Source organism: Drosophila suzukii, chromosome X, assembly GCF_043229965.1.
Source record: "Drosophila suzukii chromosome X, CBGP_Dsuzu_IsoJpt1.0, whole genome shotgun sequence".
NCBI lineage: Eukaryota > Metazoa > Arthropoda > Insecta > Diptera > Drosophilidae > Drosophila > Drosophila suzukii.
In genome coordinates, this window is record NC_092084.1 from 15,295,301 (window position 1) to 15,317,802 (window position 22,502).

At 38.3% G+C, this 22,502-nt stretch overlaps 2 protein-coding genes across 2 annotated transcripts; one reads left to right on the forward strand and one right to left on the reverse strand.

The window, feature by feature from the left end:
* Window positions 1-4,150: 4,150 nt before the first annotated feature.
* Window positions 4,151-5,285, reverse strand: LOC108019050 (fibrous sheath CABYR-binding protein-like). Its single transcript, XM_036819955.3, has 3 exons — window positions 4,686-5,285; window positions 4,525-4,602; window positions 4,151-4,454 (listed from the first exon to the last, which is right to left on the reverse strand). Exons 1-3 carry the CDS (start codon window positions 5,090-5,092, stop codon window positions 4,292-4,294), a joined length of 648 nt encoding a protein of 215 aa, XP_036675850.3. The 5' UTR covers window positions 5,093-5,285; the 3' UTR covers window positions 4,151-4,291.
* A 5,374-nt stretch (window positions 5,286-10,659) lies between these two features.
* Window positions 10,660-11,699, forward strand: LOC118878181 (uncharacterized). Its single transcript, XM_036819956.3, has 3 exons — window positions 10,660-11,180; window positions 11,264-11,341; window positions 11,412-11,699. Exons 1-3 carry the CDS (start codon window positions 10,759-10,761, stop codon window positions 11,551-11,553), a joined length of 642 nt encoding a protein of 213 aa, XP_036675851.3. The 5' UTR covers window positions 10,660-10,758; the 3' UTR covers window positions 11,554-11,699.
* The last annotated feature ends 10,803 nt before the right edge of the window (window positions 11,700-22,502 follow it).

The following is a 22,502-nucleotide window of genomic DNA, read 5'->3' on the forward strand; positions in this document are numbered from 1 at the left end:
AAAGTTAGCCACTGTGCCTGCTGTTTTAGTTGCAGTTGGTTGCAGTTAGCCACTGCGGTGGCTGGCTTTTAGTTTTTAGCCAAATAAACCAGTTTCAGCGCCAAACTTTCAATTTCGAAACGCCACCGAAAAAAGGTTAAATGTGAACGGGTCTCTGGTGGGTTTTTCAGGGGGTTCGGCTTGAGGTTTGGGTTTCGGTTTCAGTCTTGCTTTCTGGGTAATGTCTTCGGCGGGCCTGACAAGCCGCTGATAAGAACGGTTTCTGGGTTGGGTTTCTGTTTTTTCCGGGCTGTCTTCCGATAAGATTTGCCTTTTTGGGTTGAGCATAACAAATGATGGTCGGGTGTTTTTTTGGGATTTTTCAGGGGATATTTGCAAGGGGCTTGCGTAGAAGGAGCCAGGAAAAATATATAAAAAAGATATTAAACCATCATTTTAAATATATTTTAATCATTTTAGTATTTTTTTGTTGACTCTTACAAATGTATTCTTATTATTATGGCATATTTCCAAGACTTTTCAGTTCTAAATTAGCCATATTTTAAATGTTTTTCACTGTATCAATCAGGTCTAAATTAGCATGAGACTTAATTGAGCAATAACTTAAAATTGAGGTCATGTTTATGATTATTTTTTCACAATTTGTCAAGTGCTTCACCCGCAGATCTGCTGCTATTATTGTCAGCTTAATTCCGGCACTCGCGCACATCATAAATTCTGGCCGCTGCAATTATTCAAATCTCGTTTAAGCCGCGGAAAAAGCGAAAAACCAAAGACCGAAAACCAAAAACCCAAACGACCTTGTGGCCAAGACAATGCAAAATGCAAGAGGCCCCGCTGGTCTATATACACAGGCAAATAAGCCCAGATTCCCACACAAGTCGCTTTGATACTCAAAACGGTCCAGTAAAATACATCTTAGCGTCATCTTAAGGTGCCAAATGAAATATGTCTCTAAAGTCTCGGCTTAAAAACGACGGAAAAAGAAGCGCGTGAAATATGTGTCATCACCTCAAAACGCTGATCATTATGATGAAACCGAAATATTTGCATTCTGGATCTGATTCAGACTTTGGCGAGTGATTTACGATCCATTTGCCAAATTCGAACACTGACTAATTCCAGATGCTCGGGTCTCCCTGGGCTCCGTTTGATCTTAACTCGAGGGCCCAGGGAAATATAACAAATTGCCGGTGTTGATTAATAAATTGTTTTAACATTTTTTTTCATTTGCCGAACGGGGGACCCTTCTTATCGCCAGAAATAGAAACCATAAATCTTGGCTTTTTTGTCCCATTATTATTTGCATTCAAATTGGAAAATATTCGAGTTAAGCATTTGATAAGTCAACGGAATTTGGCGGCTTAGAGATTTATTTCAGGTAGATAATAAAGTGAGTTTTAGGGTGACAAATTGCACCTCGGTGGACCCAAATTAAAACATGTTAAAATATTACAACAAAAAAATTCCAAACTATGTTTAAGTAAAGAATAGAACTAGGAATACAATGTCTTTGTTGTATGCATATTTGAATTTAATTACCAACATTTTCTTTATTTTTACAAGAAAAACAAGGGTTTTGTTGCCTGTTAATAAACTACAAATATGTATTGGCATTCCCAACAAAATTGGGTCAAACAAATGCTGCCGACTAAGGAAAACATATTATTTAAACATCATTTCAGATTTAACATCTTTTGAATGGCTCTTTTTCAACGCCCACAATGCCCATTCGATTACAATTAGATAATTGATTTTCCTTAACACGTTCGTTGTCCGGCCTCCGCAAATTATTTATTACAATTTTCAATTTGCCTTTGACCAAAAATCTCAAAGTCTTCGAGCCAAAATCGAAACAAAACTGCAATAAAAATCGGTTGCCTAAATGACAAAAGCAGAAGTCCAAAATAAATGCGCAAAAGTGTACAAACACAAGATGAAGTTTGACTTGATTCGAGTTGAAACGGCGACACAATAAAATTCGTTTATAATTTTAAGATTTATATTAAGCACTGTCCACAATAATTTGTAACTAAAAATCGATTTGTCCAGTCAATAGGTTATTTTTAGTCATTCAACTAGTTATATATATGTTATGTAATTCTCTTTTTAAAGTACCTACCTTATACAGAATGCGTGCTGTAAAAACTCCTCAGAAGTTCTTGCAAATTAAGTTGATGTCAGAAGTTAAAGCCCCCAACTGTCTGGCCATAAACTTTAAACTTGTTTCCAAAGTAAGCCAAACTCAATTGCAATTTCTGGCAGTGTGCGGCGACACGAAAACTTGTTTTGATGTCGCCCGTTTTTGCTGTTATTGTTATTAGCATTTTTCTCTGTCATTTGATGTTTTCTGTGGCCGGAGTCGAAATATAAAAAGGCGCAAATAAAAATAAATAAAAACAAAATGCAAAGTTATGGCCCAGAGTTGTGGGGCAGGTTTTATTTTATTTCTGTTTCGGTTTCTGTTTTGATTTTTTTCCTGTTTGGCCTGAAGACGAAACGCCCACGCGACCAACATTTTTTCCAGCGAGCACAAGACCCGCGTTGCGTATACGTCGCGTGGTCTCGCGCTTTTGAAAACCCGTTGCCAGCGAAGGTAAATAAATAAATAAAAAATATGTCTGTATCGCGGAGGCAGGCAGAAATAAAATCAAAGTGTTACACGGCAATCCGTGCAGGTGTCATTGAGAATCGAGACTTGCGAATGATTTGGCGCCAGTCGATGGCGCCAACATGCATGGGGAAAATTCTCCGGGTCTTCGAATCCGCTGAATCCAAAACTTCCCAAATACATTTCAATTTGTGCGGCTATGGCGATAAGTCCAAGTTTATCCTGTGGCAAACTGTCGCAAAGTTTCGCACAAATCTTGTGGCAAGGCAAACAGGCAAGTGACTTGAGTCTTTGCAGCCAGTTTGCCATATCTGTTTGTGGAAAAAAACCCAGTCTTCCATTGAGTCACCAAAAATATTCCACAAAATTAAACAAAATGTAGTACTTAATAATGTAAAAATAGAAATGATACTTCAGCTGTTTATTACAAAAATGTAAGAGAATAAAATCCAGAACCAGTATTATCATAACTCTGATGGCCTAAAAACCGCAGCGTCTTTTAATCCGGAATTCTGGGAATAATAATCAAACCGCCAAATTAAAAGGCGCGGAATATAAACCGAATTTAGTTTCGTTTTAAGCAGTTACTTCCGTTTTCAGATCGACTTCGAGAGCTAAAAACTCCCAGCTGAGCTTATCATCTTGACCATTATTATTTCTTTTTCCCAAGAACTTCTGGTGACCCAGCGAAAAAGCTAACGGGCATCGCAGAAGCGCAAATTAAAATTAAAATAAATAGCAACCGGCTGGCAAATATAATTCTTCTGCCCCTTCTTTTTTTTTGTTGTCGCGGTCTTATGTTGTGTGTTTTATGTTATTTATTTATATTTTAGTTGCCGACAGATGCAGAAGCTGAGAAATCCGAGAAATCCAAGAGATCTGAGAGCCCCGTCGGTCAGCAAACTTTGGGCTCTGCCTTTTGGCTCCTCTAATTAAGATGAATTAAGCAAAATCATTTCGATTAGAAAAACCGAGGGGCAGCGGCAAAAAACGCTCACAGAGATGATGAAAAAGCTGAAGAAGCTAACTGTTCTTTGGGGCGTTTGATGATGAGCCGATGGATGACCGCCACAAAAACCAGGGAAAAACCACGCGGCCGAGAGAAATAAATAAAATAAAATGAAATAAAATAAGGTTGACAGATGCTGAGAGATGCTAAATGACGATGAGGGGCCATGTAATTGCTGTTAACTCTGGGGCATAATAACTTTATTAGGAAGTTCGTCATGACGGCAGCAGCCGCAATTGAGGGCAAATTTAAGTGCCCCCCAGAAAGAGGAAAAACGGAAACCAGCCCATGGTAACTCGACTTTGATTCGAGATTCTGTTGTGAAATTTGGTGTGAAGAACATTTACGTACTCATGTGGAATCGTAGCTGGCTGATGAGGTGATTTGTATAAAATATTACTTAAAAAGGAAGAACGCTATAGTCGAGGGCGTCGACTATCAGATACCCCTTACTCAGCTAAACGGAGCAAAGCAGATGGAGATATGCAAGCACTAAGCCGACTTTATCCCAAAAATTATACATATCTGAGTCCCAAAACGACACCACGTGATATTTATTTAACTGCGTTAACATCAGTTATTTTCTTGTGTATATTCGGGTCGTCTTTTCTTCGGTTTCTGAGTGCTTAGGGGCTTAGGTTGGTAGGACCTTCGCCTACTTTCGAGGATGCCTAGGACACCACGCATACCATTGCTTCGGAGGGTGGAGATTGTGACTTCTCCTGACTTGCCATAGAGCTCCCAGGACCCTCCGCTTCCGAGTGCTCCACCACACCATTCAAATCCACATCTTCCACACTATACTCTTCGGCCGACGGTTCTAAGACCGGGGCACTGAAATGGTTTTTATGAAATTAAATAATAAAATTTGGATAATTTGCCAAATTAACTTAAGATGGCTTACCAGGGCGAAAGCGGTTCAGGGGTTGTGTCTGCTCCTAATGGTTCATCTATTTCTGGATATTCTACGGGCATTCGGGCCCTAAATTGAAGAAAACCCATGTTATAAGTACACAAAGCATTCTAGCTGCTCAGCCTAAAATGAAAATATCTGTTCCGTCCTACCTGTCAGAAGACTTGGACTTCTTGCGGCGCTTCTTCTTGCGCTTGCGCTTGCGGCTTGTGGAGGACCCTTCCTCCTCCTCTTCTGCGTCCTCCGAAGAATACTTCCTTAGGCGCTTCTTCTTCTTACGCCTGTGGCTTGTGGATGGTGCCTCCTCCAATGGTGCCTCCTCCAATGGTGCCTCCTCCATTGGTGCCTCCTCCAATGGTGCCTCCTCCAATGGTGCCTCCTCCAATGGTGCCTCCTCCAATGATGCCTCCTCCAATGATGCTTCCTCCGACGATGATGCATCCTCCTCCAAGTCCGCCCCGGTGATTCTCTTCATCATTTTGCTGAACAAGAGTTTCAAAAATGCCTTTTTTTCCTCTTCCGAAGAATCTTCGAATTCCTTTTCCGGCCGACTCGCCATTGCTCGATTAGAAAAAATCACAAGTCAGCAGCAGCTCCGATTTGTTAATATCAAATGTGGAACTAAATTGTCAGACGTAATATTTTTCAGGAACTCAAGGCTTGCTTCGTTAGCAATTTTCGTTCGATAAGACCTATCTGCTAAAAACCAGAGTTGTCACCCTATTACCATAAAAAGCCATGGTAACTCTGTAATATTTTTTGAACCACCAGAAAAGCAATATTTCCTGATCAAAAATATATATCCTTTGGGAGGTCGGAAACGCTTCCTTCTATCTGTTACATACTTTTTCTCGAATACAATATACCCTTTTACTGTACGAGTAACCGATATAAAAATTGCAATGATGTGATAGCATTTATTTAAAAAGCTGCATAGAAGGCATTTTATTTTTAAATTAAACGATAAAAAAATATTTTTTTATGGATCAGCAAGCTTGAAATATATGTCTTCTTTCGATTTTTGGTATCTATATAAGTGCCAGTTAAATTATATACTTTTGATCCACCAATTTGCAGATATTTATAAACTTGCCTGCCTTTTGGGCCATGTTTATTTCCCAGGCGTATGGAAACTTTCCGGCTTGTCGAAGCTTATTGTTGTGTTGTGTATTTTTGTATATTTTAATTAATTAAGATTTATAAGCGTTGGCCGAGCGCAATTCAGCGGAAATTTAAATGCTGAGACCGACCGCTTGTTTCTTGGTCTTCTCGGGCCTTTTCTGCCTTTCTTCTTGTGCGAAAAATGGCCAAGACTTGAGGCCGGAGTCTCGAGACTCCCCACTTTTCGCCACGACTCGCCATGTATTTAATTTAATTGAATTTGCGCCGCCATCAACGAGACGACGGAACTTAACGAGCGAAACGTGGCTAAAACACTGGCCAACGGACGACCCCGTCTACGGTTACCGAGTTACGGGGTTACGAGGTTCCGGGGTTTCCGGGGAGCCGGGGTTCCCGGGTTCCGGGGTAATATGATAAAATGATTACACATCCGCCTCGAGTTTGCACCGAGACATTGCTCATACGACACGTTGTTGCGCCGCGCCCCGAGGGCAGGAAATCGTGTTTAGTCTTGAGCCAGGGCCCCCCTTCTAGCCCCCTTTCTCCACTTTCCCCCGGAACAAAGTCCCCCAGTATATATACTTATATATATATATGAAGAAGAAGCCATTGCGAGATGTTGTGTCCAATGCAATTATGAAAATTTACGAGTTTTTTGTTTCAACAGACAAAGTGCGTTGTTTTCCTTCTCTCGCCTGCTTTATTTCGGTGAAAATAATTTACGATCTGCAAAAGTTTTCTCTCAACTTAATGCAGAAAAACATCCAGAGTTAAGCTGGGAAACGAGTCGTAGGGGGAACTGTGGCTCCGCAATGAAAGGTTAGGCATTTAATGGGGAAAAATTAAAGCAACTAGTGGATTATCCCAGATAATAACTAAATTTAATGTCTTAAAGAAGTAAAACGGATAAAAGAATCAATGTAGTTCATTTATATATTCCCCTTTTATATACGTTTTTGACCATCAATTGTCGGGCTAGCGAAATCGAAGATAGCCCCCGATTTGGCCATCATTCAGGACATTATTCGTCTTGCATGCCTCAGACAATTTTCTCCTTCTCCTCCGTCGCTCTGCAGTGAATAATTAATTACATAATTGCAGGCGGGCCAAAGGGAAATCGAAATGGGTAAAAACAAAGACGAACACCGAACGCTAAATTCTCACGCTTGTCTCACTCGTTGGGGTTTATTTTGAAATATTTATTATAATTATGGGTCAGATGGTCGTCTATTCATAGGATCTGCGAAAATAATCGATATGCATGCGTGTGCCGTTCAGGTTGTATTATTTTTGTGAATCCCCCGTCTTCGGCTGACGAATTGTGTGGGCCAGCAGATCTGACACATGGGCAGGTGTACAAAAAGGCCGAGTAAAGGGCCCTGCATTGCCAAAAATAAGGGGGGAAATATTATAAAATTCAAAAAGTATTAAAAAGGTCTTCATATAAGTTGCATAAAGGCATTCTAATACGAAGACTGATCCATCCTGAAATTTTAGGAATATTGATATATTATTTGTTAGGATCTTCAAATAAGTTATTCTGAAAAGACTGATCTTAACATTTCAAGAAAATATATATTTTCAAACCCAAATTTAAATTTCGAACCAATTATTTCGCCCTGTGTACGATTCTGGGTATCATTCGTCACCAAATCCTTTCATCGCACGTGAAAACAGGTGGTTGGCATCTGAACAAAAGTGGAGTGGGTGCTTCGAATAGGGATTTCGGAGGCGTTGACATTAACGAAAATGCTGCCCATCATTTCGGCTTCAATTATGCGCAATCATTTTTCAAGTTGGCACGCGACAGAAATTAATAATTGAGCGGTGCGAAAGAGACGGCTTGCGTGGGCGCGAAAGAGACGGCACGAGTGCCATTTGCTAAATTGAAAGCAGCAGCTGATGGGGTTTTATGGATGACGATGGGAATGGCAATGGCATTGGGTGTGGGGATCGGGATCGCTGGATGGTATATGATGATGATGATGCCCAGTCAGACACAAAGTGGCAAATCAATTTCGTTTCACTTTGATTGTATGCAAATCTTCGCTGGGGGAGTCATTCGGCGGCGAGTGCGAAAGAGAGGGGCGATGCGTTCTGCATGTTGCATGCAAATTAAGTGCAACACTTGTTGCCCCAGCACTCAGCCACCACTCAGTTTTCAGTGTCGACACGGCGAGAAATTCTCGTCAGTTTTTCATGTTTTTATGAAAATTATACAGATAAAACCATGTAAACTACGGAGCATTTTGATAATTGATAATAATTTGATAACATATTGATTAAAAGTAATAAATAAAAATTAGTTTTATATTACATTATTGGATTTAATCATGGTTATAATATAATATTTAGTGCATCTTGACAAAGTCACAAAAATTTATTGATTTAATAATATTAATGAAAAATAAGGAATAAAATAAATGGAATATAAATAATAGTACTTTAAATACTATTATTTATTTTAACATAAGTATAAACCATAATACATTTTATTCAAATTGGCATATCATACATTATCACGTTCAATATTTTTTTTTACTTTTAAAAATCATATTAAAAAACTCCCAAGTAAATGACGATCAATTTGGCCGTTTTTTCCCGCAGTGCAGCATCATCATCAGCACTTTCCCATTGTGGGACAGGAAATGCAACCGAAGATTTGGCTGCAGCTCCTGCTTTTTGCTTTCTGCTCTTTGATGGCCCCTCAATTTGAGCAACAGGATGCGGTGCGATTACGCAGCCGAGCAGGTGAAAACTTGGGAAAACTGAAAAGTTCGGCCGGAAAATGCTTGCTTTTCTGTGAGTTTGCTGTGGCCAGATTCTTGGCCCTATTTAGCGGGGTACAGATGTCATCGGTTTCGCTTAAAGTCAGCTTTAAAGATTTCTTCTGGCCAGTAAGAAAAATACCAGAAATATATCTTGATCAAAACAATAAGATATGGTGCATTTTACTTAAGTTTTAAAAATGTGGACTAAATAGTATTATTGAAAAAATACTTTTAAGTAACTTTCCATTATCTTGCGTTCATATAAAACCATATATCTGCCCTATAAATTGCAATTGCCGTAAGATTTATCCCTATTGCTCATCTCAATTTTCAACCAGCTGAACCCCAAAAGCCAATTACATTTTAGCCATAAATATCCAGTGGATGCATATATGTATATACCAAAAACTATGGTAAATTATTTGCACCAAAAGGGTAGGGGAAAAAACGAAGTGAAAAGAAATTGAATCAATTAAATCATAATATTTGCAGCACACAAGCAAAATGATCAATGGGTCGAAACCTTGTTGTGTCATTAATTGAGCAGGTAGAAATGGGCGGGGTGGAAAACCCAGAGATTTTCCCGGAGGGTGGTTAAACCAAACAACGGGTCGCATTTGCAAAAAGCCACATGAAAAACCGCATGAAATCACATAAATTAAAATAACTCTATTAACCTGAACAAATTTATTATTTTGACCAACAGCTTTTCGTTTTTTTTTTGGGATGGGGGGATGTCCATCCCCCCGTGGGTGGGGGTCACTTGTATTCCGATTTGCTGTGACAATGAAACGCGTGACTTGGACAAAGAGAAACAGAGGGGGTCACACACAGGGAATCCTGTTCCATTTTCAGTTGCCGCTTTTGTTAGAGTTCGCTTCGTTTCATATCCCTGATTTTCCTGCTCCTCTGTTTTTTTCTGTACTTTACGGAGCACCAAAATTTATTATCCCTACCGCCTGCTGTGGCACCTACCCCCAAAAGCATGCAACCCCCCCTTTAATTGTGCGCCATTTAAGCACCTGCTGTGCAGCCCCCTTTTCGGGGGCGCCCCTGCCCCTCCACCCAACCGATTTTCCAGCACAGAAAACCTCACATGTCCATACATCATTGGGCCGCAAAATGTTTATGACCCTTATGGCATGGCATGCCATGGTTATAGCACCCCCCTTTACCCTCCACGCCCATGTGTCCCCCTTCCCCACCGCCCCCGGCCCTTCGAAAGTGCGCCCCCAACGAGCATTTAATAGTTTTGGCGCGGCATTTTCTCGTAATGCTTTATTTATTTTTAATCATAGAACAAATACGAGTCAAGCCCCCCTTTTGGCACGCCCCTCACTCACCCCCCAAAAATATGCGGTACAGCAGGCAAAAATATGGCCCATCATTTGTTCAACGATATGTGCAAACAATTGGCGCATTAAAGCCAAAAGCGGAAAATAAATTCTCATTTAATTGAATGGAACAAACAACTGGCAATGGTTAATAAATATAATAATGACTGGGGATCTTGAACTATATAAGCTTCCAAAATAAATAAACTTTAATTGAGTTGGGCGCAGAGCGAAGACGACTTCAGAGTTTTATTTTCTCTGCAAAATGATAAACAATTAAAACGGAAACTAGAAAACTAAAGAAAAATGTGTGCCATTTAAGGGGATGGATTGTCAACGTTAAATTAATTTTATTATTTCGTTGCCTCTAAATACTTGTTGACCATTCGTGACATCGAGTAAGAATAAGAAGTCTCAGTTGGAAATACATAACGCTTTTATATACAACAAAAGGGAACTATCAGATACCCATTAGGCCAACTGTTTTTATCAGCTTGCTACCTATGCTAACGATCCCCATCACTTCAAGGAAAATTTATTTATTTATTTATTTTGGACCAATATTCGGATTATGATTGCAAGTAATGTCAAAAACTAAAAATTTTCTGGTTAGAATACCAATAAACTGGAAACAAGACTAGCAGTTCAACGAGGTATGACATTTCTCGTACTGACCTTTATTTCTATTCCATCATCCAAAAAACACAAAAATAATACGTACGCCATCTTAAAGACCAATAACTACCGATTTCCTTAAAAAAGTCATGACCACAAAGTAACATTTTAGTACCACCAGCTAAAGTGTTACAGTGTGGCCATGGCTTCTTAGAGAAACAGGGTGACAACTCTGGTTTTCAGCAGATAGGTCTTATCGAACGAAAATTGCTAACGAAGCAACCTGAGAGTTCCTGAAAAATATTACGTCTGACAATTTAGTTTCACATTTGATATTAACAAATCGGAGCTGCTGCTGACTTGTGATTTTTTCTAAACGAGCAATGGCGAGTCGGCCGGAAAAGGAATTCGAAGATTCTTCGGAAGAGGAAAACAAGGCATATATGAAACTCTTGTTCAGCAAAATGATGAAGAGAATCACCGGGGTGGACTTGGAGGAGGATGCATCATCGTCGGAGGAAGCATCATTGGAGGAGGCATCATTGGAGGAGGCACCATTGGAGGAGGCACCATTGGAGGAGGCACCTTTGGAGGAGGCACCATTGGAGGAGGCACCAATGGAGGAGGCACCATTGGAGGAGGCACCATTGGAGGAGGCACCATCCACAAGCCACAGGCGTAAGAAGAAGAAGCGCCTAAGGAAGTATTCTTCGGAGGACGCAGAAGAGGAGGAGGAAGGGTCCTCCACAAGCCGCAAGCGCAAGCGCAAGAAGAAGCGCCGCAAGAAGTCCAAGTCTTCTGACAGGTAGGACGTAACAGATATTTTCATTTAGGGCTGAGCAGCTAAAATACTTTGCGTACTTATAACGTGGGTTTTCTTTAATTTAGGGCCCCAATGCCCGTAGAAGATCCTGAGATGGATTATTTATTGCGAGCAGACAGCTCCTCTGAACTCCTTTCGCCCTGGTAAGCCATCTTAAGTAAATTTTGCAAATAATCAAAATTTTATTATTTAATTTCATAAAAACCATATCAGTGCCCAGGTCCTAGAACCGTCGGCCAAAAAGGATAAATTTGATTCGAATGCTGTGGTGGAGCCGTTGGAAGCGGCGTATCCTGGGAGCTCTGTGGCTAGTCAGGGGAAGTCAGAAACTCCAATGGAATGCGTGATGTCCTAGGCATCTTCCTCTAAAGTAGGCGAAGGTCCTACCAACTCAAGCCCCTAATCAATTACAAATCGAAGTAGAGAAGACCTAAGGACACACAAAAAAAAGCTGTTCGATGTTTACGCAGTAAAATAAAGAATTCATTTTCATATTTCTGAGTAGAGCCCTTGGTGATATGAAAATGTTAATGAATATGAATGTTTTTGGAATTCCGATTTCAGTCAAAAGTTGTCCTTTACAATCGTCGCTTTGTCAAATTAGGGCGTACTTAAAAAAGACCGACTGTTTTGAGCAGCTTGCTTTAAATGCTAACGATCCTCATCATTTTTAGGAAAATTTATTTTTTGACCAATTTTTTCATTTTTTGCAGGGGTTGCATCACTTTTTTGCGAAAAATGGCAAAAATTAAAAATTTTCAGGTTAAAATGTCAATAGATTGGAAATTAAACAACGAGTTCAGCGAGGTATGACATTTCTCGCTCCGACTTATAATTTTGTTACAGCAGCCAAAAAACTGAACTTTTTTGGTGAAAAAAAGGGTTCAAATTTTAGTCAAAAATACGAAGTTCAGATTTTTGTCAAAAATGTGAAATTTTTTTTCGATTTTTCCATCGTAGCTCAGCCAAATTAAGGCGTACAGCTAAAAGACCGACTGTTTTGAGCAGCTTGCTTTAAATGCTAACGATCCTCATCATTTTTAGGAAAATTTATTTTTTGACCAATTTTTTCATTTTTTGCAGGGGTTGCATCACTTTTTTGCGAAAAATGGCAAAAATTAAAAATTTTTAGGTTAAAATATCAATAGATTGGAAATTAAACAACGAGTTCAGCGAGGTATGACATTTCTCGCTCCGACTTATAATTTTGTTACAGCAGCCAAAAAACTGAACTTTTTTGGTGAAAAAAAAGGGTTCAAATTTTTGTCAAAAATACAAAATTCAGATTTTTGTCAAAAATGTGAAATTTTTTTTCGATTTTTCCATCGTAGCTCAGCCAAATTAAGGCGTACAGCTAAAAGACCGACTGTTTTGAGCAGCTTGCTTTAAATGCTAACGATCCTCATCATTTTTAGGAAAATTTATTTTTTGACCAATTTTTTCATTTTTTGCAGGGGTTGCATCACTTTTTTGCGAAAAATGGCAAAAATTAAAAATTTTCAGGTTAAAATGTCAATAGATTGGAAATTAAACAACGAGTTCAGCGAGGTATGACATTTCTCGCTCCGACTTATACTTTTGTTACAGCAGCCAAAAAACTGAACTTTTTTGGTGAAAAAAAGGGTTCAAATTTTTGTCAAAAATACAAAGTTCAGATTTTTGTCAAAAATGCGAAATTTTTTTTCGAAGTAAATAAATGAATACTAATATAAAACCCAATGACACAAATTAAAAATAGCTTCGATGTTTGCGCAGTTAAATAAAGAATTCATTATCATAGTTCCTGGTAAAGTCCTTGTGGACGGCAGTCCACGTAGTGACGAAACGCACTGGGAGTGTGCGGGAGGAGACTGCAATGTTTAGTTGCATTGAAAATCTACGATACGAAATATATATATATACATATAGTGCCTCGTCACTACTGACCGCACCAAAGCCTAATTAGCTTAGTCATTCTCAGCGTTTAAATAGGTATTGATCAATAAAATCAATATCAATTTACACCTATAATAAAAATCTTCAAAAATGTGATACTGATCAAGAACATATATACCTGATAGGCTAGGACACGCTTCCTTCTACCTGTTACATACTTTCCGACGAATATAATATACCCTTTTAATCTATGAGTAACGGGTATAAACAACAATCCTTCTAATGAACAGATAATTTTTAAATTGTATAAATTAAATAGTAGTTAAAATGATGTCATTTCCTTTCAAAAGTTGAAATAAGTCCAATTTGTTGGCCTAAGTTTGACTCAATTGAGATCAAATTGTTGCTCGAATTTGAACGGATTTTGCGAGACATTGGGTATTATTAGACCAACTTTCTGGGGCCCCCGGGGACTCAGCCGTCACTTTTTGACTCATCGTCGCATTTCTCGATTGAGTAGGCTCGTTTTGCTTTCCATTTTCTGGTTAAAAGAACTGACTTGTGGCTTAAAGCCGCCGGCATTTTTTCGATTTGAAGGCCATGTAATAATTATTACTGTTGTCATTCTTGTTCTTCGGTTTGTTGTATTTAAATAGCCATTTGATAGGAGTGACCACTGTATCTTGACGTTCCGACTCCAGTCAATTAATCAATCATTTTTGATAATTTCTTTTCGTTTTTTCCTCTTGAGAGAGGTATTTTACCAAGAAAGCCTGTAGCACGAATATGTCAAATCTGTACGCTTTAATGATTGTGAAAATGGAAGTTGGGTAGCAGGTTTTTTGGTGAAAGATGTTCTAAGCCACAGAATTTTCTATAAGTCAATGAAATAGCATAACAAATATTGGGATTCTATCATTTGTTAAAATACCTTACTAACCAAAGATTCCATAAAATCCAAGTAATAGCATACAATGGCTAATTGGGTTAAGAATATAAGCTTGAATTTATCCAAATTATAAATAAGTTCCATTTCATTTTTTCAACATTTTGCCAAATGATTTTCATTAAGAACTCGACTGTGAAATCGTTTTCAGAGATTCGCTAAGGTCAACGGTTGAATGGCCACGGAAAATTCGCGGAAACTGCCGGCAGCAGTTGTCGGTTTTTCTGATTTATTAATGATATAAATCAGAGATCCCAATCAATGCGTGATTTGTAATCCGAACGATAAAGGGCTTCGAAAGCGGCTTAAATGGGCAACCTTTCGAGGGCTTTTAAAGCCACAATAGAGGGGTTGGCATGGCACCTCGGGCAAATGGCAACTGGCAACTGGTAAAAGGCAAAAGAGCCCAAGTGAAACCGAAACTGAAGCCCATTTTCCGGAAAAACGGAAAACACCATACCATCCAGCCCACATCCTCTTCCGTCGCCATAGTCACAGGTTCGAGCCGCAAAATGCGCAGCTGCCCCGTTTTCTCGCCTTTTTTTATGATTTCCACACTTCCAGTTGGCATTTTCATTTTCTGGCAGCGGTTTCTTTTTTTTTTTTGCTTCTTTCTAATTAGGCTGTCGCAATTTCCCGCTTATGTAGAGCATGTTAACCCATTAAGACATCAACAGGTGATTTGAAAATATATTCTAGGGACCAAGGAAAAACTAAACAGTTTATTTAAAAATAAAACTAAAGATATGTATGTCTCAAGTAATAAAGACTGTGAGAATATAGGAATAAATCTTGAAGATTTGGTCACTGGGTTAAATATTTTTTATTGTCCGGGGCTGCTGAAAATCTTTCATAAGATTTTCCATTCATGGTTTTTGGCATATTTGATCCGCACTTCGCGCCAGACTTAATTTCTATACCGCCGAAATGTGGCTGAACTTTTGGTGGGGGATCCACAAGTGGAGGTCTTCCAAATGAAGTCTAACATCCAGCGAACAGTCACACACTCAGGTTTTAATCACAACTTCCTGTATGAATTTATATTTTTGTCTCTTGTAGTATTTCCCCGACGTTCGTTATTATTTTTAGTTTATGTCTTGGCTGGCCGTGTGTTTTTTTTCTGTACTTCAGTCTTTTTTTCTCTTTGATTTGCTAGCGTGGGAAAAAGCTAAAGGCCTTTTTGGCTTATGGGTGGGGCCAAAACATAGGGAGCTCGTATGAGAATTATGCAAGATTTGGAGTACTGTTTTTATTAATAATTAATTGCAATAATAGGAGATTGGAAGTACAACTTTTATACATTTTTATGATTTTATAAAAATAAATGAGCACAATCACAGGAACAATTTTTGTTCAACAATTATATAAATATACCTTAAATGAAAGCAAGAATTTTTGCTCTAAAGAGTATGAATGAGAATTATGCACGATGATAGGTACTGTTTTTTTATAATAACTAATTGCAATAAATGAAGATTGGGACTACAATTTTTAGACATATTTATGAGTTAATATTTTTGACTGCACAATCACAAACAGGAAAATATTGTTTAATAAATACATCTAAAATCAAAGCCAGATTTTCGGTGGAAGTAAGGATTATACAGTATTCCCCCCCCCCAACCTCTGCAAATATTATTTCATAAATATATTTTATTTTCGATTTAATTTCTATATTTTTTTGTCGAGTGCAACCGTGAGCTGCATGGCCTTGGGGAAAATGGGGGAGTTTTGGGGATTATGTTCGGTTTTTGGGAGCCGTGGGCTGCGAGCGCATTCTGATTTTCGGGGAATTGCGGGTACAGGGGGGCGGCAATTGGCACGCATAATTCATGTAAATCGCAAAATCGCACTTTGACAATGGCCCGAGGCCTGGCCACGCCCCCTCCGAGCCCTCGCCCCCTTAACCCCCTGGCGGCACGGCGAATCGCCCCCTCCCCGATTAACCCCCAAACGGGCAGCACCTAATGCGCATAAATTTGAGCATCTTTATGCGCTTGACTGCTGTCCGCTGATTGCTGCCGGCGAACAAAACTAAACACTTTTAAGCCCATAAATTTGGCCATCACAAAAGGCCCGGCCAAATCAAAACAAGCCCGAAAGAGAGGGAAGAGCTGATTTGAATATTGATATGATTTCGATTTGGTCTCGGGGTCTCTGCATTAATTAAAAGCCCCGAAAATTAGCGCTCGTGTTCAGCGCGTGCGCAGAGCAAGTTGGATATACTTGTATCTGTGAAATGCTTAGCTATATATCTCGATCGCAGCCGATATATAATATATATAGCACTGTCCGCCGCCTGACAACTCCCCATTAATCCACCGTCGATTTGTGATCCATTTGCATGGGAATTTAATCAATCGATGATCACCGAAAATAATGCCTTTGGCCACTATTCACGATTAATGACCCGATTTAACGAGATCGAAATGGAGAAAGGTCGGCAAAAACTGGCGAAAGGAATAATCTGGATCTTCACAATGGATCTGTCGTAAAATCGCTTTAATTATTCTCATTAATCTGCTTTTAAACTTTGCGAGTACTATAAAATGATTGCCAATCATTTATGCTCTCTAATGGGGATATAAAATTCATACTTTGTAATGAGAAGCAATATTTACCGAGCAATTTTATAAAATTGCGTATTTATTTTTTTTTACATTAAAAGCTTTTAAATATTCTCATCAAAATCATCATCAATTTAAACTGCTTGTGAAAGTGTGCCTTACTTTTTGTGAGTTTTGTGTTGCCAGTTTAACTTCTTGTTTGGTTTTCTATTTTTCTGTATTCCCCTGGCATATTTACTCGAAAATCGTATTCACATTCCAGATTTTTTATTTACGATTCCAACTTTTTCTGGGGTGTCGAATATTTTTTTGGTAGCCAAATGCTTTTGGTCTAATCCCAGTTTGAGCCCCAGCTAGCTTTTAAATCGGCTGGAATGGTTTTAGAGGGGGGTTACAGAGTGCGGTTATGATTTGATCGGATTTTGTTCATGTCGCCTGTCGGCTTTAGACATCAAATGGGTGGTGTGAAAACAGAGATAAAGATTTTCGAGTTGTTTGCCAATAAATTCTATTTTCGTTCAGACAGCGCGCAGCCAAAACATCTACCCATTTATGTATATTTTTCGGCTATTCTTCTTTTTTTGGTGATTTCTATTTGACTTTATATTGATGGCAGGGCTGCCTAATGTTCATTAAACACTTCCGCCTTCTGATGCTGTCTGAATCAACTTCACGAAAAAATTCATCAAACAAAAGCTTTGCATGCTAACATCATTTTCCCCCCAGAGAAACATGGAAACAAAGAACATGACAGACAAAGAAAGGGAGGAATCTAATGTAAGACACGGGGAAGCGGAATGCCCTCACCAAAATTATACAGAATTCTTGCCAAGAGAGCTACAATTCATATATGTTATATATATAGCTGTTTTAAGTACTATTAATCTTAGCGATTTCCATCTACAATCCATTTTTAAGCTTTAGTCTTTGTAAATATAAAGTTTCCTATTTCTATCAGTGCAAACAACCAAGTTATCAGAGGTTAAACTTTTTTTTTGCAGGGTATACCCGATAAATTGAAAGCGCAAATGTGCGAGAAACAAAACCAGGGAGTTAGGGAAATCCACTGGAAGAAAAGAGGGGAGAGGGACTGGCAATTGGGCATAAATTTCAGGCACAATTACGGCGCAATCAACTTAATTACTTTGAATAATTAAAGACACAGATGATGGAAATTTAGGTCTCATGTGAGAGGCGCCAGCTCTGATAAAAAATACAAATGCGATCTGCTCCTTAATTCCCTTTTTTATTATGATATGGCATCGGAATCGGTAGAAATGTAAACAGTTGGGCGGGGGGCGTGGCCAAGGAAGAACTATATAGTCAAACAAAGACGGTGCCTCAAAAAGAGATCAATGAATGGAAATGAATGAATTAATCCGGGGCCGGGGATGAACGCTCAATGGAGGCAAAATAAAAAATACAAAAAAATCTTTAAAAATAAAGTTCGAAGAGTTGGGGCAGTGCTCCCTTTTGTAGGCTGCCAATTTGCCTCATTGTAGTTGCTAAATTTAAATGAATATGCATGCAAATGAAAAGCAGCAGCTCGATTCCCATTCAAAGGGCCTAAATACAATGGAGATGGAGAAGCCCATTTAACTAATAATTGCCATGTTTTGTTCAATTTCTCTCTCTAAATGGGCGGAGCTGGGATCTGCCGTTGGGATAGGGTCGCGAGATTATATAAGTGGGGGTTTTTTATTTCGGAGCCGGCATGAATGACAAAGAAAAAGAGTCGAAAGGTCAACAGCCGCCAAAGAAATCGCAGGGGATTCGGGCGAAGATATGTGTGCTAGAGCTATCTCTTCAAAATCATCTAAATAGGTTATTAAATCTTTGTATTTTTAAAATTTAAAATCAATTTTGTGGTACGAATAAGCTAACATAAACATAATGCCGTTAAATAAACTACACAAAAATGTACTGGTTACGGACTCTAAAAAAAATATCTATTTTAGGTAATCTATTTGCAATCCGTCGGATACAAAAATGAACCAAATTGTAGTAATGTAAATCACTTTAACAAATCATGGCAACTTCAGCATGTAGGTTTCGATTATATATATATAAAAATTCATAAGATATAGTTCTTTAGTTTGCCAAGAGTTTTTAAAATAAATTCAGCAAGTCAAACGAAAATACACAAGTGTCATAATACCCTATATGCTGTAACATTATTTGCCTTAATCTTTTTATAAAATATTTAATTTAAGCCTCAAAGGTGATTTTCTTTTATTTGGTGATTTTGTTTGAGCCACGTAACCACCTTTTCGGAATTGATAGCCCAGTTGCCAAACGGCAGCTTTTTGAAGATCCCACCAGTTGTCGGACATTTTCCAGGAATGATCAATGGCACTTACCACAAGTCCCGGCGATAATCACCGGCAATCTCGGCGTAATTTCTATCGGACGCTCTCCGGGGAAATGGAAAATGGAAAAATCCGAGACGACGGCGGTGCAGACAGGGCTAAACAAGAAAAAAATACAATCTCGGTAACAACAGTTACTCAACTTGGCTAACTGCCGACTGTCAGTTGGCCAAAAGCACTCGGCCAGTCAGTCATGCAGTCAGTCAGTCAACCAGTCAGTCAATCAATCAGCGTTCAGCTGATTTTTCTCACAATAATTTGTAGACCGCTAGGCTTTGTCAGAGACACCTGTGCTGGCCTTTTTCCCATTTTCCACTTTTCCAAGAGAGAGAGGGATCTTTGCGGTGTGGAAAACTCAGCCAGTGGAGTGGCCTCGAAGGTGGCCAAATATGAACGCAGCACCGAAGTCTGGGCAGTCCATAAATCTGTGGAGCGACTTTCCAGCTAAGCAGGCACACTGCTAAAAAATGTGTACCCAATATCAGAAAGAAAAATCCGCATCACCCTATAAATATGTTTTTATACCTTTAACCTATATATTGAATTCTAACCTCTTGTATGTAAAGTACTATTGAAAAATATATTAAAAGATGCAATTTTTCGAGCTCTTTATTAAATATTATAATATGATATCATTATTAGATATTTAAAATTGTAGGTATTAAAAGTTGTTCACTCTTTAAATATTTTATTATGAATAAGACTTTTAAAAACTAATATTTTAATCCTTATACCACTTTAAATATTTATATTCCAGCCAAATGCTAATAAAAAAAGTAAGTATTTGTATATTTCAGTTAAAATTTGTTGTGCTAACACTTTTATTTTCCGAGTGTGGCCATTTCCAAGTCCAGGTCCGAGCCTGCGTTTCAGCAGTAGGAGCCACACCTGAGCCGAGTTGGGATCTACACTAAAGCTATACCCATACTATATGCCATGGGAACGGCCTACGCTCCATATACGACCACGTTAATGTGTAATAGTTCTATTAGTCGCCTGTTGGCGCGTCTCTGGCTGCAGCTAATCTCCAGTGCTACCAAGTTTGGTAGCTCCATCAGCCCCACCACCTGACCCCCACCAAAGATCCCCGCCAGCCCCATGAGAACTGGATGGACGAGAACCGGATGGCGCTAGAAAAACGGTAATGAATGATCACCATTGTTGCCTTTTTCGACTAGAAGATACCTTAGTAAATGTTCATATTAATGTTAAAATATATTTAAAATATTTATAAGTCATTTTATATTTTGTTAAATTAAAGAAAAGTATATATTGTATAAGATTATCAAGTTTTTTACTAAGTACTTTCATTTATTTGTATTACGTAATTTTGAACAATGCTTGCAATCATATATTGTGGTGTATAATTAAATAGCATACCTTTTTTGTGTTAAATATATCCTCTACTCCCTGTCAAATACTGAGTACGATAAAAAAAAAGAATTACACCAACAGCAAATTTATCGTATCGTATATTTTTTGGCCTGAATAGTTTATGGCTGGCGCCTCGACGACGTTGCCCAATTTGGTTTGGACAAATAACCGGTTCGACTGTGGATTTCTGCGCCGTTTTTGAACTGGCTGCGTTTATGGGCCACAAAGGCTGATTTCTAATTAAAACGGAAATATTTCAAATCACAGAGAACAGGCTATATCGATGGTTGACAGGTAGACAAAACACAAATGCCATTATTTCGTTTGATTTAACTAGCATAAACCAAATTCATATTTAAATAGCAAAATATATTTCTGAAGACTGCGTCCGTAAATACGCTTTTATGGTTTCCCTCTTAGCATGACAAATGTTTTGTTTCTTCTTGCCTTTTTAAAGTATCGCTAATATAGGGCGTATAATTAATAAATAATAAAAAATATATTTTTATTTATAGCTAAGTATAAATAAATATATATATATATATATGTATATAAATATACTTTGTTTATTTTATACGTTCTTATTACATTAAACCAAGTTTCCCGTCAGCTTTTGATATTTATTCAAACTAAATACCTTTGTAAACATTTTAATTTGATAGCATGCAAAAAAATACATATGCTTGGAACTGCAATTTAATGTCAAAATGATTGATAATCCATCATGCTGATTAATGAAGCAATTAAATTCACGAAACCGATCTCCGAACAAATGGTTTAACCATAAAATCCATCTTATAGAACCCATCTGGAGTAAATCATCCCCGAAATAAGAGGCCACAAAACATATTGGTTTATCTATTCGTTTTGTGTCCTCATAGCAATCATCTATCCATCAGTTTTCATTGCCTCTAGGCATTTACGATTTTACAATTTTTCGAACATTTACGAATTTCGAATTTTATGGCACCTGCCTGGAATCGGCTCCACCTCGTAATATCTTTTGTTTTGGTGGGGGAAGTCGAAGGCCCTTAACCCATTCCCCCCCAAAAAATAGAGTTGTCGCTAGGTTTTATGGCCGCTTTATCGCACTTTCCCATAAAACTGTCAAATTTCCTACAAATGAAATGCATTTGACAAACGGTTGGGTCTTTGTTTTGGAGGCTTTCACCCATCGAGAAAAGGGAGAAAAGTGGGGCTGATATGTGGTTAAGGCTTAACCCACGCATCTCCCAAGTCGACTTACACTAAACCCATTGTTGAGTTTGGAGCAGGAATGCCATGGAAATTCTGAAATTCAAATTATCAATGGACTAATCAAATTTTATTAGTTAAAAATAGCTTGATATCTTGATAAATTATAAAAACACTTTTTAAGATTTAACCCATTTACTTATTTACTATTGTCAAAAAATGCTTAAATCAATATTAACTGTCTCTAATAATGACAATCAATTCGTTTGGCAAATTGCGAGTAAATCAAACAATTTATAATGGCAGCCAATTGACGTGCAATCGAGCAATCGATATGGAATATCATTTATAGAACATGCCAATTTATGGTGACTATTTATAGCAGTTCGGCTATCAATTACGTGCAAAGACGATGCCATTAGCTTGACAATCCCGGCCCACAGTTCATGTCAGCCATCAACTCATCATTTGGCCAGGAAGACACACACAGAGTTACACTGATAAAAATATAGGTTCACACTTAAGTAAAATATGGAACAAATGAATACAAATATTAAATGTGAAACTTATTAATATATATGATTTGGTATTACTTTTTATATCTAATATAAAGTAGTCGATTTTTTATTCAATAGGTATATCTATTTCGCTATATTTTTTTCAGTGTATTTGAGAGACGTTGTGGGTTAAACACCCTTTCATTAAAATTCATCTGTGCCACATCCACATCCACATCCACTTCTACTTCCACCTGGCCACCACTACACCCCTACTTGGCCACACACAGATACTCACACACAGGCACACACACTGCAATAAATACCACACCATTCTTCCAAAGTCTTTGTGCATTTTTAGGGCTACGCGCCGCAAAAACCGCAAGAAATCAATTCCAAGAAATTGTTTGTCTTCCGCTGCCGCATCGAGATCTATATAGATACACCTATAAGCTACAGTAAGGTGTCGATAGATGGTAACT

Coding starts and splice junctions, on each gene's coding strand:
- LOC108019050 (XM_036819955.3), bottom strand. CDS start 5,092: ATGGCGAGTCGGCCGGAAAAGGAATTCGAAGATTCTTCGGAAGAGGAA. Junction 4,603..4,685: donor AAGTCCAAGTCTTCTGACAG/GTAGGACGGAAC, acceptor TCTTCAATTTAG/GGCCCGAATGCCCGTAGAAT. Junction 4,455..4,524: donor CCTGAACCGCTTTCGCCCTG/GTAAGCCATCTT, acceptor AAACCATTTCAG/TGCCCCGGTCTTAGAACCGT.
- LOC118878181 (XM_036819956.3), top strand. CDS start 10,759: ATGGCGAGTCGGCCGGAAAAGGAATTCGAAGATTCTTCGGAAGAGGAA. Junction 11,181..11,263: donor AAGTCCAAGTCTTCTGACAG/GTAGGACGTAAC, acceptor TCTTTAATTTAG/GGCCCCAATGCCCGTAGAAG. Junction 11,342..11,411: donor TCTGAACTCCTTTCGCCCTG/GTAAGCCATCTT, acceptor AAACCATATCAG/TGCCCAGGTCCTAGAACCGT.